General features: G+C 34.9%; 2 protein-coding genes across 2 annotated transcripts; one reads left to right on the forward strand and one right to left on the reverse strand.

Annotated features, from left to right (window-relative positions):
• Nucleotides 1-708: 708 nt before the first annotated feature.
• Nucleotides 709-7,968, reverse strand: LOTGIDRAFT_121966 (hypothetical protein; the record flags this gene model as incomplete). The annotated part of the gene is made up of 17 exons (XM_009059390.1): nucleotides 709-803; nucleotides 1,153-1,231; nucleotides 1,389-1,572; nucleotides 2,027-2,120; nucleotides 2,600-2,735; nucleotides 3,189-3,269; nucleotides 3,489-3,635; nucleotides 3,937-4,046; nucleotides 4,294-4,357; nucleotides 4,544-4,690; nucleotides 5,146-5,275; nucleotides 5,710-5,863; nucleotides 6,056-6,149; nucleotides 6,557-6,645; nucleotides 6,854-6,965; nucleotides 7,275-7,413; nucleotides 7,871-7,968. Coding segments are annotated over 17 exons (1,953 nt in total), but the record flags the coding sequence as incomplete, so codon positions are not given.
• Nucleotides 7,969-8,481: 513 nt separating this feature from the next.
• On the forward strand, nucleotides 8,482-17,018 carry LOTGIDRAFT_217319 (hypothetical protein; the record flags this gene model as incomplete). The annotated part of the gene is made up of 17 exons (XM_009059391.1): nucleotides 8,482-8,815; nucleotides 9,000-9,191; nucleotides 9,636-9,803; nucleotides 10,148-10,282; nucleotides 10,545-10,657; nucleotides 10,941-11,032; nucleotides 11,151-11,259; nucleotides 11,567-11,650; nucleotides 12,052-12,172; nucleotides 12,594-12,776; nucleotides 13,173-13,382; nucleotides 13,849-14,066; nucleotides 14,925-15,105; nucleotides 15,554-15,753; nucleotides 16,182-16,284; nucleotides 16,767-16,911; nucleotides 16,957-17,018. Exons 1-17 carry the CDS (start codon nucleotides 8,582-8,584, stop codon nucleotides 17,016-17,018), a joined length of 2,550 nt encoding a protein of 849 aa, XP_009057639.1. The 5' UTR covers nucleotides 8,482-8,581.
• Nucleotides 17,019-17,305: the final 287 nt, after the last annotated feature.

Genomic DNA, 17,305 nt, shown 5'->3' on the forward strand with positions numbered 1-17,305 from the left:
TGAAATTGATCCTTTTAGATTGCTGTGCACCTTTAAATGTTGGTCGTTATCAGTTTTGGATGCGTCACATTGACTGCTGGTGTACACTGGATCAAAATGAACCTCTTCAGTAACAGATTTCGAATTCCTTTTGTGATTTTTAAGATGTTTTGGAGTTTGAATGTCATCGAAATCTTGAGAGAAATCCAACAGGACGGATAAATTGGAGGAATTATGCAGAAGTGACTGGTCTGGGCTGTAGCTGATGCTGTCATCGGCATCATTTATAGCATCATCATCATCCCGTCCTTCAGCATCATCAACTGTATCCTGGAGATGCTGCTCAGAAGGATGAAGATTATCAAAAATTTCTTGATTCAGCACATTGTCTTTTTCATGATTTTGAAATTCATCTTGGAATTTATCTTGATGGTCTAAATTTGATTTCTGAACACAATCTTGTTTTTTCAAGTTTCCGACAGAAGTCATAAATTTGCCACCATTTTGGTTTGGAACTGATAATAGTCTGGAAGCAGATCCATTTTGTCGGTCAACTATGTTCTGTTGTGTGTTTGTTGGTTGACTAGCTGGTGGCCCTGGTGATATCTGTATCACATCAACAACATCAGGAATATCTTGACGACGACCTTGACCTTTCCTGGCTGAACATCCAGGATCATCTGTACCACATCCAGGTGAATCTGGACCATCAGTTTTCGAAGATTTTGACGATTTTTCTAAGCGATTGTTTGTCTGTCGATCCAGTTCTTCCATTTCGTCTTTTAGTAAATCCAACAGATCTAGTCTCTTTAACACCATCTCCACTGAAATGAAAATATTTGGATGTTTTATGAATTCAAAAACAAATCAAAATAATAATCTGTATGTTTCATTTTGTATCTTTTCTGCAGGTTAATATACTTCTGTGGAATATAGACTCAATAGCATCAATGTTTTGTCTGTTTGTAATATTCCAACTAATTTCACAGAACATATATGAAAATTTGGATATATCGGTCCAAACACTAATATTTTAACTATTGCCAGTAACAATCAGGACAAGATCTTGTTATGGAAATGGTGTTCCTACAGAGTATGTTATGTTTTTGTCTTGCTTAAAAATTCCTATTTCTGATACTAAGGAAAAATTGGACGGCACAGGTGCTTACAAACCTTGTAACTGATATTCTTCCTCTGGGGAGTCAGGAAAAGCTGTATGTAGAGCGTTTACACCTCCAAGTAAAGCTGCTCCCTGAATAACAACAATATTGAATGATATTATCTTTTAAATATTTACTTATTGAGGCACTATTATTGGTGATGAAACATTTACGATGAATATCAAATATGGTTGAACAATTTCAACTGTATACCACCCAATAGCCATGTTCCCAACTGTTTTAAAATACCTGCATGGAGGATTCCATCAAAGTGACAGCAACAATGGCATCTTGAACTGTGACCTCATCACGGAACATCAACCTGGCGTGACCTTGAGCTAATCGTATCATACTCTGAAGCAGCCTCATTGTGGTTCTGGCGGCGTTTCGATTGTCTGCCCCTCTCTGTGCCCTATAGTAGGCTTGTAGCACTCTAAAATAGAAACATAGAATTAAATTAATAAGAACACTATTATAGATATACTACTTCTTTCTTTAATTTTAACAACGTTTCAATTCACATACTGGAATCTTTATCAAACACAAAATAATAATATCATTTAGAGATTATAAAGATATCAGTCAATCAAAAATTGCCCATAATAAAGACATAGATAGCAAAAAAAATTAAAAATTCTCCGAAATAAAGAAAGTGAATTTGAAAAAAGAAGCCAAATTGTTTGAGACTGACCAAATCTCAAAACAAAGGTGAATTGAAATCTGTAGATTCTAGGGTGATAAAGTCTAAACGAGAAAGAACAAACCAACAGACAGAAATGAGTGACACCAACATATAGAAATAGATGCAGAAAATCAAGGAAGATATCACCCTCTCTTGGATAATAAAACATTTTCTAAACAAAAGAAAGATAACTCTCATGTATTACCTGGTAGCGCCCTCTGTTAGTTTTGGAACCACAGTTTTAATCAAGGCTAAATACGCCTGCATCTTTTCCATACTCCATAGATGTTTAGTATTTACTTGGGCTGAAAAAAGTATCAGATGGGATAGCTATTGAGATAGCCATGGTGAAATAGTTACATATGATAGCTTTGATGTCAGATTTCGATAGTCATGGTGAAATGAACACATGGGATAGCCACAAGGGGATAGCCATGGTGAAATGGACAGATGGGATAGCCATAATGGAATTGTTACATGGGATAGCCATAAGGGAATAGCCATGGTGAAATGGACAGATGGGATAGCCACAAGGGAATAGCCATGGTGAAATGGACAGATGGGATAGCCACAAGGGAATAGCCATGTTGGAAGAGTTAGATGAGTCATCGTGGGATAGCCATGATAAGAAAGTCAGATAGGATAGCCACCTTTGGGTAATTAGATAAAGGGTTAATAGGTTCATATGGGGGCTCAGTGAATATAGAACATACATAATACCAGCAAGGTTAAATTACAATTGTATCTTGTCAAATATCTACATGTATATCATTTTTACCTCCTATACTTTTGTTTTCAAGAATATAGCTGGACACCATCCTATCCCAATCTTCGTTTTGACTGTCTAATAATACCAACACCAAATCAAACCTGCTTAATAAGGGACTAGCTAGAGCTACGTTCACACATATAGACTGGAATATACAAACAAGACAAATTACAATGCAAACAACATAACCCAGAAACACCAATTATAAATTTTGATTTTGTTAAAATTCAACTGCACTGCTAGATATATACTTACATACTCAGTCCTACCACCAATGTCAAGCCTATATGAACTTAGTCTTATACCTTGACTGCAATAGCCATTATTCCATCACAGATTACAGAATGATAGGATTGTAATCCAGGAACTAAAGCCAATGAGAGGGCTCGACAGACAGACTGCACATTATAACTTAACGTTCACTTTTGTCAAGCTCTGATTGACTGTATTCATTAGCGAACAATCCAATCAAATCGCTGTAATCCGTGATACAAGAAAGATGGCTGTTGCAGTCAAGGTATGTGGAAGATTGTAATACTTTTTTGTGTAAATTGAACTTTACCAATTATCATTGGCATTAAAAAAAATAGATATTCACCTGTTCTGGATCGTATTGGCCTTTAGGGTTGGTGGCAGCTAGAATAGTTGTTTTGGTGTTCAATTTACATACTAGCCCAGCCTGAAAGAAGGTTAAGGGTAAAGTTGGTTTTCAAACAGTAACATCAGCCTGTCCTTTTCGATTTCCAATAGTCGTACAATTTCTAACATGCAGGACCCACTGCACTTTTCTATATCAGCTCTTCCATCTCTTCTAGTGGTCAAGTAGAGTTGCCGAAGCTGATAGGAGAGTTACCTCCCTTACTTACTCTGACACGGGTAGGTAAGTAGAGTTACCTACCTTAGCTACACTGATAGTCTGCTGCTCCATAGCTTCGTGTATACTGGCTTTATCATGTTCCTTGATACTGTTAAACTCGTCTATACAGCATAGACCACTATCAGCCAATACCAACGCTCCAGCTTCTAGCTGCCATTCTCCAGAATCCTAAAACAACAATTAACGGGCCCATTGAAAAAATATCTCGAAATATAATTATTTTAAATCAATTTACATTGTTCAGAATCACCAAAATAATTAACTGGCTTGTGAAACGAAAATTTGGGATTACATTCGAGAATCCTGTTAAAAGAAGTTCGATGGTCTTGAAATTTTACGGCACAAAAACTTGAATTATTGCCATTTTGTAACAATAAAAAAATGTGATTTTTTGAGGAAATTACTTTCTCTCCCCCTCCCCCTACCCAGCATGGTACGGTCAGAACTTCTAATTAATTCCCTCCCTCACCTTTACAGCTGTAACAGTCAGCCCAGCACTAGTACTACCAATTCCAGTTGTCAAAACAGATCTGGGGGTAATTTTAGCTGCGTATTTCAAAAACTGAGATTTTCCTGTGCCTAAAAATATAAAATATGCTTTTCAGAATTTTAAAAGAATACAGCAAAACATTTCAAACAGAAGATTGGATGTAAGTCTCAAATTAAAATGGATAAATTGTCATCCCCTAGAATCTCCATGCTCCCTGTAACCCCCTCCCCCAGTATCTATAAATCAAATTCAGATTTCTGTGTGTTTTTTTTTTCATAGGTGCTCTCTGCTTCTAAATGTGGTTCAAATCTTATAGTTATAAAATAGCCAGCTAACCTGGATCTCCTACCAGTAATAAATGAGCTTCACCACGAACTTTAGACCCACTCTCATCTTCTCTCTAGAGAATAATTATTCATCACAATTAAAATATTCAGTGTATGATTTTAAAGGTGGCAAATAAACCTTGTGATAAAATAATTAGTTGCACTGTATTACATGACCAAGTCAATGCATCTCCTGGTGACAAGACAGATGAAAATATAATTTAATTCAGTGAACAGCCAAAGGTTACTGATTGATTTACCTGCACGCCACCAGCCAGACAAACAGCTACTGCTAATTTCACCACGTACAAACCATACACCTGTGGACAGAGACTAGCTAATATTTTATTTCTACCTGCCAGTGGACTGTACATATTCTCTTCCCAAAACTCAGCAATTTCAGATTTCTACAAAACAATAAAAATGGTTGATTTGGATACATTGCTTATTTAGTTTTTGAAGCTCTAAATACTAGGATATAGGGCCAGAAATTGGCCAATTTAAGACTATATTATTGTTGTTGTTGATGTCACCATGTAGTTTTGAGGCGATACAACAAGCCTAGATACATGTATCTTATTGCATGGTCCTGTATCAATACTCTACAGCACTAGTTAAACAAGACCAACACATACGCTATAACGAAATGTCATCCAATTGCAGAAGAAATCAAATATTGAAATTCAATTTTTGACAGACACAAATGGGAATAACTCATTATATGTGTACTGTATCACTTGGTTTTAAAAATTTTCCTTAATTGTTCTGTTAACAAAATTAACAATAATATTAATATTAAGTAATGTTCCTTCACTGAGATGATAAAGGGAGACTACTGCTTGAACCAAGGGAAATAACTCACCATATCCTGTGTGATGAGAATATTATTTTTCTGTTCGTTAGTAACGAGAACATGATTGGCGTGATGTACGATGTCTATATCACATTTACTTTCGACTGACAATGTCTTCCAACGTCTTCTTACTACACCACTAGAAATACAGATATCAGAGTTTTACACCGGATCGGAAATTTGAGAAAACATTCTTTTATATTACGTCCTAATTTTCTGCACCATGTTGGCTAATGAAGACAGTTTCATATTAAACGCACATTTGATATATTTTTTTCCAGAAACTATATTTTTCAAGAATAACAACTTCACAATTAAAGATCCTTTTTACCAGCTGGTCCTTGGCCAAACCTCTTGGCATTGATCTTTCCAGGATTATCTGTACCCATTTAAAGTTGGGTTGACTGGAATAATGAGTGAAGATGACTTATTATTCAAGGTTGACTAGAAGGTCAAGCATGTTTCATGATCCTTATCAGTATAACTTGATTGAAAGGAGTGTTAACTTTCAATTTTTACGTAAAATTACAATATCTGGGTCTAAATCTATGAGAAAGGGGAGACAACTCTTACCATACAGTGACATCATCTCCAGCTTTACATTCATCAACTAAATCATCTTCTAGTACGACCCACATTGACCTGGGTATTGTCCCCATTGTTAATTTCTGAACTTGCTCCTGTATCTTTATTTCTTGATAATTGCTACATTTTAACGGAGAAGTGGCTGAAAAATTTATTTCATTAATAAGTTAAAGGTTGTAAAGAGGTTTTCATAATTTTCATTTTATTCTTTTCCTGTTTTTCTGGTATCATCAAGTATCAATACAAGACCACACAATACCATACACATGTTGTGACATATTGTATCCATTCACCAATATATCGTGCCAGCACTTATAATTTTAATCTTCCTTACCTCTTTCATTTAACGGTGAAAAATTGGTGCTGTTACAGACATCATTAGGACATTTTGTGGGTTTGTGAAGTGTGTTGTATCTTTCAAAATCAACCTGGTCAATTATAAAAAAAAGAATTAGATTTTGTGGAAATGCAAAATTCTTAGTTTGTATTTTTTTTGCTTTAAAGCATCTTCCTTTAAATATAATAGTCTTTTAATATATAGATGGGACTGTTTACTTTATCCAAATAGCTTCATATAAGGTATTGAATTCAATGAATTCTAACCAATCAAAACAACCATTTTTATAGGTACACATATCATATTCACGAGCTTTGAACGCAATGTCTAGTTTATGTAGTGTTTATAGACTTATTTTACCTCAGATCAAAATAGAATGATGTTGCTTATGTTCTGGATCTGACATGAATGAGCATAAACATCTTCTACTGTACACTGTTTGTATTCATGTTTAAAACCATCCTTTATATATTTTGATCTTAAAATTGATAAGCTTACCCTGGCTGTAACAAGAGTGCGACATTTATTACAACTAAATTCCTTTTCAAACTCTAAAACACGAACTAGTGTTGTTCTAATCACAGTGCCTGTAATTGAAATATTTTTCACAACTGTCAGGGTTGAGATTTCAAACCAGGAAGTGCCATCAGGTTAGGTCAAAAAGTTAATTTGATGAACGTTCAAGAGGGCTGTCGTTAGACCCTAACTTGAGTGGCTATATCAAGAATAAAAGCTAATAAAAAAACAAAACGAAAGTATGGTGTAATATTAACTAGAGTGGTTACTAATATTTACCTGTTATGGAGAGGAAGTTACCAACATCAGCTGTTTTTGGTAAAGTTGTACGTGTTAGTTCAGGACAAACTGGTAGCGCCATAATCCTGGCATGTATGTTCTTTTTTACACTCTGTCAATATTATTAATTGTAAAGGGAGACAATTTGATGTGAAAATTTTATACAAAAGAGAAAGTAATATCTATGTTTTATATGGATAAGAAATTAGATTCTTGAGTAAAATGTCTACGAATTGGTAATAAGATGGTTTTCAATGATCCTGTCTACCATCTGTGCCTAGACCAAACCTCTAGGCATTGATCAAAATTTTCCAGGGGGCCACAGGAAATTCTATCACTATGTGAAATGATGCAAAATTTGAAAGTGTAAGGGTCAAGGCAGGCACTCCTGAAGAAACGTCACTGAGTAAGAGTTACATACCAGTGTAGGGTCAGTCATATCTTGTTTAATAGTTTGCTGGGCTTCTATCAATGCCATATCACACAGTGGTAGGATCTGTAGAGGACTGGATAACAACCCATCACAAATAGACATGTTAGATTCAAATAACGTTAGCGCGCTGGAAGAAAATATATAATATACGTCATTATTTTATAACTGCACATCTGTGTACGATTCAAAACATAAACAGACTATACGATTTTAAAGGAACAGCTTTGCCATTTGTTTGTCCAATCATAACCTAGTCTCAGAAGCGAGATAATCATTATGAGCTAATCAGTAATAGTGTTCACAGCTCACCATCGAAATTTGATTTTAAATTCACGTGCATCCAGAATTATCTGCGTTTAAAAGTTATATGACATGTCTTTTCTTGAGACTCCATCATATATAGAACTTAGGCATACAAAGACATTGAAAATGTCTACTTTGAAGTCTATTTGAAGGAATTATGCAAATTTTGTGCAGGTCTTGTACTTCTGAAGACTATTTTTGTATATTCATGATGCAAAACAACTCCCAAAAATGGCGTACCATCCTCTTTAAGACTAAAAAGTAAACTTGTACAAACTTACTCAAATGAAATAGAAAAATGTTCCCCTTCATCTTCATGTTGTAGAACAGAAATTAACTCAGGGCGATGGACATCTATTGCATATATCTTTATAACTTCTAAAAAGATAAAACATTAAATTGCATTCCATGAGCTTACCAAGACTCAATTTGTTTATTTGCCAGTCATGTCTGGGTGGAGCTCCAAAATGACTGACTGCTATTTCTATCTTTCAAGACATTGCTATATTGGATATTCTAGATTTTCATGTTTTCTTGATGAAAATTGGTACAAGATCTTAATTTGTAAACTTGTTCAAATGTCTGGTTGGGAATTAATACAAAAATGATGGATGATATTGATGTGTGATTGTATGTCAATCGAGACTACAGTAAACTTGACAGTCACGAATTTTCAAGGAATAAAAACGAAAAATCGCTACCTATAAATTTGGATTTTTCAGTTTCTTTTAGTTCCTGAGATGCCATTGTATTGATTTTAGTCAATGTCAACTTTTACTTTGCTTTCAATTTTATACAAACTTTATGATTAAGAAATTCGATTTTCTTGAATCACCCGCCATTTGATTTCAGGAGTTCCTTCCCTTGACCGGAAGACAACAAAATGGCCGCGCCCATTAAAGTTGAAAAAGTTTAATTCTTACAGATTTTCTTAATTAATCCGTTCAGTCATTATTTGATCGAATTTTTGCATCAGGAGTTTCAAAGTCAAAATGAGGACGGTTCTGATGGTGGCTGAGAAGCCGTCGCTGGCGTTGTCTTTGGCCAAAATTCTCTCAAACGGTAACATGAACAGTCGGAAGGGTTCCAATGGTGCTTGCTCCATTCACGAATACAGAGGGAAATTTAATGGAGAAAATGTCACCTTCAAAATGACGTCTGTTTGTGGTCATGTCATGAGTTGTGATTTTGTTGGTAAATATAACAGCTGGGATAAAGTTGATCCGGTAAGTTTGTTAAAAAAATCAAACATTCTAAGTCTGGAATTCCAACTTTACATCTCTTTTCTGTGGGTTTAAGTTCAGACTTGTTTGATCTACCCAAAGAAGTAGCATAATTGCTCAAAAAACAGGCATACCAGTATTCCATTTTTATTAAAAAACTGCATTTTGAATTTTATTTTATGCTTAGGCTGAGTTATTCAACGCACCAATTCAAAAGAAAGAAGCATCTGCTAATCTTCACATGCCACAGTTTTTACGACGTGAAGCCCAGGGAGCTGATTATCTAGTATTATGGTTAGATTGTGATAAAGAAGGGGAGAATATTTGTTTTGAAGTGATGGAATGTACTGTTTGTGTGATGAACAGAGTTCCTTCTCAGGTTTGTTTTATATATTGAGCACCTTCCATCCAACATAAGGTCTAAGTCTCCAAACTATGGCATAAGTGTCATTATAATGACTGTTATGACTATATTATTACAAATAGGGTTTTCTTAAGGCCCTAAAACTTAAGTTATTTCAACATTATAGAATGTATAAATAAGCTTTGTATCGGGGAAAGTATGCTCCCAGATACTTCTCACACTTCAAGTGATTAAAAGTAATAAATTCATCTGTATCATTATTTTATTCTTGATAAAGATCCGTGTATGTTTATTGAACGTTGTTTAAATTAAAGGAAAGAGTAGTAAGCTTTTAGCTTATATCAACAATGTTTTGTTGTTTATCTAAAATATCGCTTTACAACTGATGCATTGAGCATTATTTTAACAGTGAAGATGTCTTGATAATTATCCAAATATTTTTGTATTTAATAATTACAGCAAGTATATCGAGCTAGATTTAGTGCTATAACAGATACAGATATTAAACGTGCCATGCAGAATCTCGTATCACCCAATAAAAACGAGGCCCAGTCTGTGGATGCTAGACAAGAATTGGATCTGAGAATTGGATGTGCTTTCACCAGATACCAAACTAAATTCTTTCAGGTGAATTCTTCTATTTTTGTTGGTATTTTTGTTATCTTGACACTGTAATTTGTGATTGGTTTTGAAAGCCTTCACTGACTCTTGTAAGCATTGGTCGTGGTATTGCAATTTTTCTTACCTTTGAGGACGATTTGAATCAACGACAGCTTAATTGCCTGGCTAAATCCACAGAAAAAAACGATTTGACAGTATAACCTGATTCTGATGATTAGTAAACTAAATATTTTTTCTCCCATGAGTTACATGCTGTGCACGCTAAAAATTCCTCAACAGTTGAAAATTGAACTTTAGTAGGCACTTAAAAATAGGATGTAAAATTTAATTATATTTTGTATTATATTCAGGGTAAATATGGAGATTTAGACAGTACATTGATATCCTACGGACCCTGTCAGACACCAACTCTGGGTTTCTGTGTGGAACGTCACGATAAAATACAGTCATTTAAACCAGAACCTTACTGGATCATGGATGTACAGGTAGGAGACATAAGCTTTAGCTTCGTCTTTCGCAGTTAATTTTATTTGATTATTATACATTTTTACCCCAAAATATATAAGAATGCCCCGAATCAATTTTATTTTCAAAATATTTCTTGGACTTGAACTCTTCTCAGACACCCCTCAGGAGGGTTGTGCCTATGCCCATTTATCACATTTTGAATCTCAACTTCGACATTTGCAGTTGTCCTACAAAGGTCGTATATCCAAAAAGTAGTCAATGAGTAGTTTTTAATTACAGATAACTCATCCGAATGGTAAATCAGTGAAATTGGACTGGGAAAGAGTTAGATTGTTTGATAAAGAAATAGCTCTAATGTTTTTAAACATGGTCAAGGACAGTGAAGAAGCCAGGTAAAAATTAAGTTACAGAACTAGAACTTAATATGAACATTCATAGTACAAAAATGTCAAAGTTCAGAAAAATTTGAGTTTTTGGAAATCTCTAACATATGATTAAATTAATTAGATATTAAATGATAACATGATGAGCTATAAAATTTTAAAAGGAATATCTACCCGTAGTTGACAAACCTTAATACCAAAATACACATAATTAACTGTTTGGACTGTCTAAAAATAGATGTTAGTGTGTATAAATGACCAACCTGTAGTTCTGTCTGTATTATTATTGTAGAGTTGTTAATACCACACAGAAGGAGAAAACTAAAGCTAGACCAATTGCTTTAAATACAGTAGAATTATTGAGAGTGGCCAGTTCTGGATTGGGTAAGGCTACAAGTTTTATTGTTTTAAATTGTTCTCTTTCATTCTCTCAAAGCAGTCTGGCCTCTCCAAGCCCCCTATTCTCCACTCTCAGATATAGTATGAGTTTCTCTGTTTGTAGGTATTGGCCCCCACCATGCCATGCAGATTGCTGAGCGTCTGTATACCCAGGGTTATATCAGCTACCCCCGAACAGAAACTACTCAATATCCAGAAAACTTTGATCTGAAGTAAATATTATTTTCTTTTTCCCTTTTTCTTACCCAATTTAATATTACACAGGCTGAAAATAGGTCAGTTGTCTGAATATCACATAGCTTGAAAATCTCGAGTATCAATATTAACATTTCTGAATCTTTATTTATGTATCTATAATGCGCAATTATTATTTTCTTCTTAAAAAGTGCTTGCCAAACAAAATGTTTTCACCTGATATTCTCCAATGAATATTGACAGTCTGCCATATTGTAATTGATCGCAGATGGTTGAAGGTTCTGAAACTGAAAGAAAGTAATAATAATATAATTGATATTTTAGAGGCGTGTTACGTCAGCAACAATCTAGTCCGAACTGGGGAGATTATGTCAGTAAATTATTAAGTGAAGGAATACAAAAAGCCAAGTAAGTAAGATTTCATTGTTATTATATATTATAGAAATTATAAATCGTTTTGTGTCTTTGTTCACATGCCTTAAGTCCTATGTTGGAAAGTTATCCCCCCTTTTTTAATTTAGCTATCATGGGGGGGTTGCTCGATTAGTTAGTTCTGCATGTTCGGAATCAACCACACATTCAATATAAAGTTGGATCAGGATTCAGAACACAGAATTAAAAATGGCAGAGAAGAAAATAGTTCGGAAAATGTGATATATCTACTTTCGATTGAGGGCAGAACAGACGGAACCTGAAACATCAGCAGAATGATATTAGCAGATAGACCTTGTAGAATACTATTATATATTGATATGCAAACATGCTTAGCAATATGGTCTAAATATTTTGTATTTTTTCACCCCTCTCAGGAAAGGAAGTGATGCCGGCGACCATCCTCCCATTACACCAATGAAATTAGCTCGTGAAGGTGATTTCGATCATGATTCGTGGAAAGTTTACGATTATATTACTCGGCATTTCATAGCCACGGTAAGATACATTTTGATAATTAAACAACAAATATCTTTCATTTCAATGGTTTAGAGTGTACATAAAGAATAAAAATACGTACAGGCTAGTCAATTCTGTTAATCAAAATCTCGTCCACTTATGGAAAAATCGAGAGTAAAAGTAGTATACTAGTGGACTCCTGCAAAGAGAAATACTGTCTGATGTTTTGAAAAGAGTAAGCTTGGTCTGATTTCGCCAGTGACACTCACCACTACTATATACTACATCACTTTCCTTGATAGAACATTATATTCTACATACAACATGCAATAGAGGTCAACAAATCTCATATCAGTATATACCTAGATTAATAAAAAATCAACCGAGCTTTTTTTATATCCTTATTTGATTGAATGAAAAATTATTCTTTTAACCAATCACTTTTTTTTTTGTTTTCCAGTTGTCACCAGATTGTAAATATCTACAGACGACAGTACATTTTGAGATCGGGCTGGAGAAATTCACGACAACTGGTCACCAGCTATTAGACCCTGGTTATACGGCTGTTATGACGTGGCAGGCATTAGGGAATGATGAAGATTTACCCAAATTTACTAAAGAACAAACTATAACATTAGATCATGTATGTTTCTGGATTTTTCATTTTTTCCATCAAAAAATTTCGAAATGATTACCTTATGAAACGAAAAGAATATCTTTTATTAGGTATGTGGACTCTCTGAAAGAGAAAGATAGTATCAATATTTTAATTTTGCTTTATTTTTTATGCCTCTTACAATCTGTCAATCAGCTATCAATGACTAGCTAGCTTAGTTTCTTAGCAAGGTGGATTGTTGTCTACTCGACCATTAAGCTACCATGTGTTCAACTCCCCTTGGAGGTAAGAAGATTCTAATGCCATTGCCAGTGCTTCTGAGAGTAAACCATTTGTAGAATTTCCACACCATAGTGTCATTTTGAGCCAAATTCTGAGATTTGTAAGTAAAATTTACTAAAATTCTGTTCCTTTTTATTTCAGGCCAGATTATCAGAGAGACAGACGTCACCCCCAGATTATCTGACAGAGGCTGAGTTAATCTCGTTGATGGAGAAAAATGGAATCGGAACTGACGCCAGTATTCCAGTACATATCAATAATATCTGTGAGAGAAATTACGTGAATATTATATCTGGTCGTAAACTAAAACCTACTCCACTTGGTATAGTACTAGTCCATGGATATCAGAAGGTACATTATAATTTTATATGTCTTGTGTGTTTTTTTTGTACTTTTTTTTTACATGGATGAAAAACAGACTAATTACAATTAGTCCAAAATTCATATGGTATTTATATTAGCTTTTATATTTCCCTAACCTCCCCAGTGAGGGTCTAACAGCTTCCTTCGTAATTTCTTTGTACGAATTACCTTTGACCTAACATGTTGACCCCTGCTTTAACCAAGCAAACCACACTGGGCTACTTCTGAACAGCCAATGAAAAAGCGTGTTTCAAAATTGTTCGACACAATGTTCAGTTTCAGTAGACTTGATAAACTAGTCTAAGACTAGAGAAAATACTTACTTTTAGATTGTACTGGACAATGTCCTTGTCCGAACGCTTATTTCAAGTCTTGATACACAATAATCAAATTTGCTGATAACCAACGTTTTGTCATTTAGATTATTGTATTATTTTTTATATTATAATTTCAGATAGATTCAGATCTAGTTTTATGTACAATGAGATCTTCTATAGAACAACAGTTAAACCTGATTGCCCAGGGTAAAGCCAACTTCTTTGACGTTAAACAACATGCTATCGACATATTTCATAGAAAATTTAAATATTTTGTGGAGAATATCAACGGAATGGATCAGTTGTTTGAGGTATCGTTCTCTCCCCTGGCTGCCATTGGAAAACCTTTTACAAGGTGAGTAGAGATATTTATGTTTTGCCAGTTTGTTTGGATTTCGGGTTTCTTTTTGTAGTTGGGCTCGTTATTACTTGGTTTATTTATTCATATTTTGATGCATCTTCACAATGTCAAGCTATAATGAACTATGTCTAAAACTTTGTCCTTGACCTTGGGCTCTTTTCTTGTACGATGGAAGTTTTTAAATGTAGCGACTTTTTTGGAATGTGTGCAGATCACAGATCGACATAAGACTGTCCACTTAAAAGACCATTTTGAGCCCAAAAAATAAATCAGCTTACAGTAATGTATCTTTGAGTGTATAGTGCACAGTTTAAGAAAAAAGGGCTTGCCAAAACTGGGGTGTGCATACAGACAGTGACAAAAATTTAGAATTTTTACCGGTTTTCAAGATTGCCATTTTGTAATTGATTGCTGATTGTGGAAGGTGCTAACATAATATAAGACCATTCAACATAACAATCATATCAATGTCACAATATGTATGATGAGGTGTTTAGTGACGTCAACATAGTCTATTCATTCATATGTGACCCCGCAATTCGTATCAGATATTAAGTTGCACTGCCTAGTAATAAGCTGGCAGTGAAGTATTAAAGGTGACTCAAATCTGGATAGACAATATCTTCTGAACGGAGAAAGTCATTGAGATGGAATTGGTATCAAAATGTAGCTGATGATGCCAGGAATTAAAATATACTAATAGCTCTACATACACCAAATGCTACTTAATACCTGGTTTGATGTGTGGAGTCACATATGACATTGCCATCTTTTCAATAGATGACGTAATTTGTGTTAAAAAAAAGGCATGAATAAGTTATATATTATTATATATTGTTGTTGTATTTTAAGGTGTGGTAAATGTAGAAGATATATGAAGTTAATTCCAGCCAAACCGAGTCGATTACACTGTGCCAGTTGTGACGAGACTTTCACTCTACCACAGAACGGAAATATCAAACTTTATAAAGAGTTAAAATGTCCCCTGGATGATTTCGAACTTGTTTTATGGTCAACTGGTCCCAAAGGAAAGGTAGAAGTGTTTTCATTTTTTTTTTTTCATTTATAAATAAAACAGCATCAGCAGGATTTTTCATTTTTTTGTAAATGTTTATTAACCAATCAGGTGACTGGAACCAGGTATATATACCTCTTGATAATTATTATGCACATAAATAATGACACTTGATTGGATGACAGATGTGTCAATATTGTTGAAATGTTACCCTATTAAGCAAGACTGTAGGCAGGGTTAACTTAGTCACTCTGTGTAAATTTGTAGTCACTCTGTCAATATCCCCTATTAAACAAGACTGTAGGCAATGTTACAAGCTTATTGTTTCAGTATTCCCTATTAAATTTAAATTTTGATTGAATGTATTTTCAGTCCGACCGACTGTGCCCATATTGACATAATCAACAAATGTTAATTATAATTTTAGGCAAGGTTATTATGTCATTCTGTCTATATTTATTTTCAGTCCTACCCGCTGTGCCCGTATTGTTATAATAACCCACCGTTTAATGATATGAGAAAAGGTATGGGCTGTAATGAATGTACTCATCCTACGTGTGCACATAGTTTCTCTAAGAATGGAGTATCAGAATGTGTGGAGTGTGATCGAGGAATTCTCGTCATAGATCAGTCTTCTGGTCCGAAATGGAAGATGGCTTGTAACAAGTAAGTATAGCAGGGCTGTTGATTTGTTGTATTTTCCAGACATGACCGGCAAACCGGTTCAAATGCCCGTTTTTGGCAAAGATCTATGAGTTATGAACTATAGGTTGGCTAGGTTAGAAGTAGTATACCATAAAATTGTGATCTCTACACCTAAGCGTAGCACCCTTATACCTTATCTTATGTTGTCACTGTCAGGGTATCAATACAAATCAATCACTGACTATTGGTCAAGACAATTAACGAATAATCAAATATCTCATTAATTACTTCTCAAAAGCTAAATAGTACAGTCAAGCAAAAATATTTCTTTCGAAGTGAGTCTTGTCAATAGGTTATTTAAAGCAAGATAATGCTATTTTTGATTTTTTAAATGTTTTATAACTGAATGTTGAGCCGATTTCACAATTTCAAATCCTTTATATTTGCAGATGTAATGTTGTGATCCATTTCCTAGAACATGCTACTAAAATATCGGTACAGGAAGACACGTGTGATTGTGGCTCTAATCTGATTGAGGCTACATTTACTAAGGTAAGTTACCAGGCTTTCAATTGAAAAAAGGATATATCGCTCGAGTGGGACAATAAACCGAGGCCCTGTGTGCTACTGGCCCACCTGGATATTGAAAAAGAATAGACTAAGAATTTCCTCATTGCACACTGCTTGGCATTCCTGGTCTTCGTTAGCCCATTCATTTCATGCTATTGAATTAACCAACAACTACCTAGTTTGCGATATCAGCATCCGCTGGAAGCGAACGTTAACTTGTCATCTCTAACAAGCAAGCAAGCAAGCTATTGAATTATGTCATGAATATAAAGAGTTCTCATTGGTACAGCTGGAACTTTAATTTCACATAACGCACATTAAAATGTTATGCAAGAAATCTGCTGCATGAATATTCTTTCGTTGGGCTGAAACCTTTCACAAATTTCGTGTCATGGGTACACAAATGTTTCTGATTTTTGTGAAATAATTGGCAGAATTTTACAGATTTTGTTGTCATTTTTCAGGCTAAATCCAAACTACCAGATAATGCTGAAGAACATACAGGATGTGTCTTCTGCGATCCTGTTCTTAAACCTCTAGTCGAAAAACATCACGCTACTTCCTTCTTCCAGAATCGTGGAGGCCGTGGGGGAGGGGCTAGAGGTCGGGGTGGGAGAGGACGTGGAAGAGGAGGGAGAGGTCGTGGTGCTCGAGGGGGACGAGGAAGGGGCAAACCAAAAGATAAGATGTCACAGTTAGCTGCTTATTTTGTTTAGTTAGAAAATTGAAATGATTAAATTAGAAACTAGAATTATATTTTTTATGGCAATCTGATTCATATGCAAATTGGCCTGGTATTCTCAAAACAATCTTAGCGCTAGAGTGTCCTAGAATCAATGTTAGAAGATAAGAACTTAGGACATCCTAGCGCTAAGATCGTTTCGAGAATACGTGGCCAGTTTTCCTGTATTCAAAGTTGGCGTTGCTGTTAGTTGTCAACCTTGACTGGTAGAGGGGAGGGGGGGATCGGTAACTTTCACCTGAACCCAGAAATAATACCTCG

The sequence above is a fragment of the Lottia gigantea genome (genome assembly GCF_000327385.1).
Source record: "Lottia gigantea unplaced genomic scaffold LOTGIsca_39, whole genome shotgun sequence".
Taxonomy (NCBI): domain Eukaryota; kingdom Metazoa; phylum Mollusca; class Gastropoda; family Lottiidae; genus Lottia; species Lottia gigantea.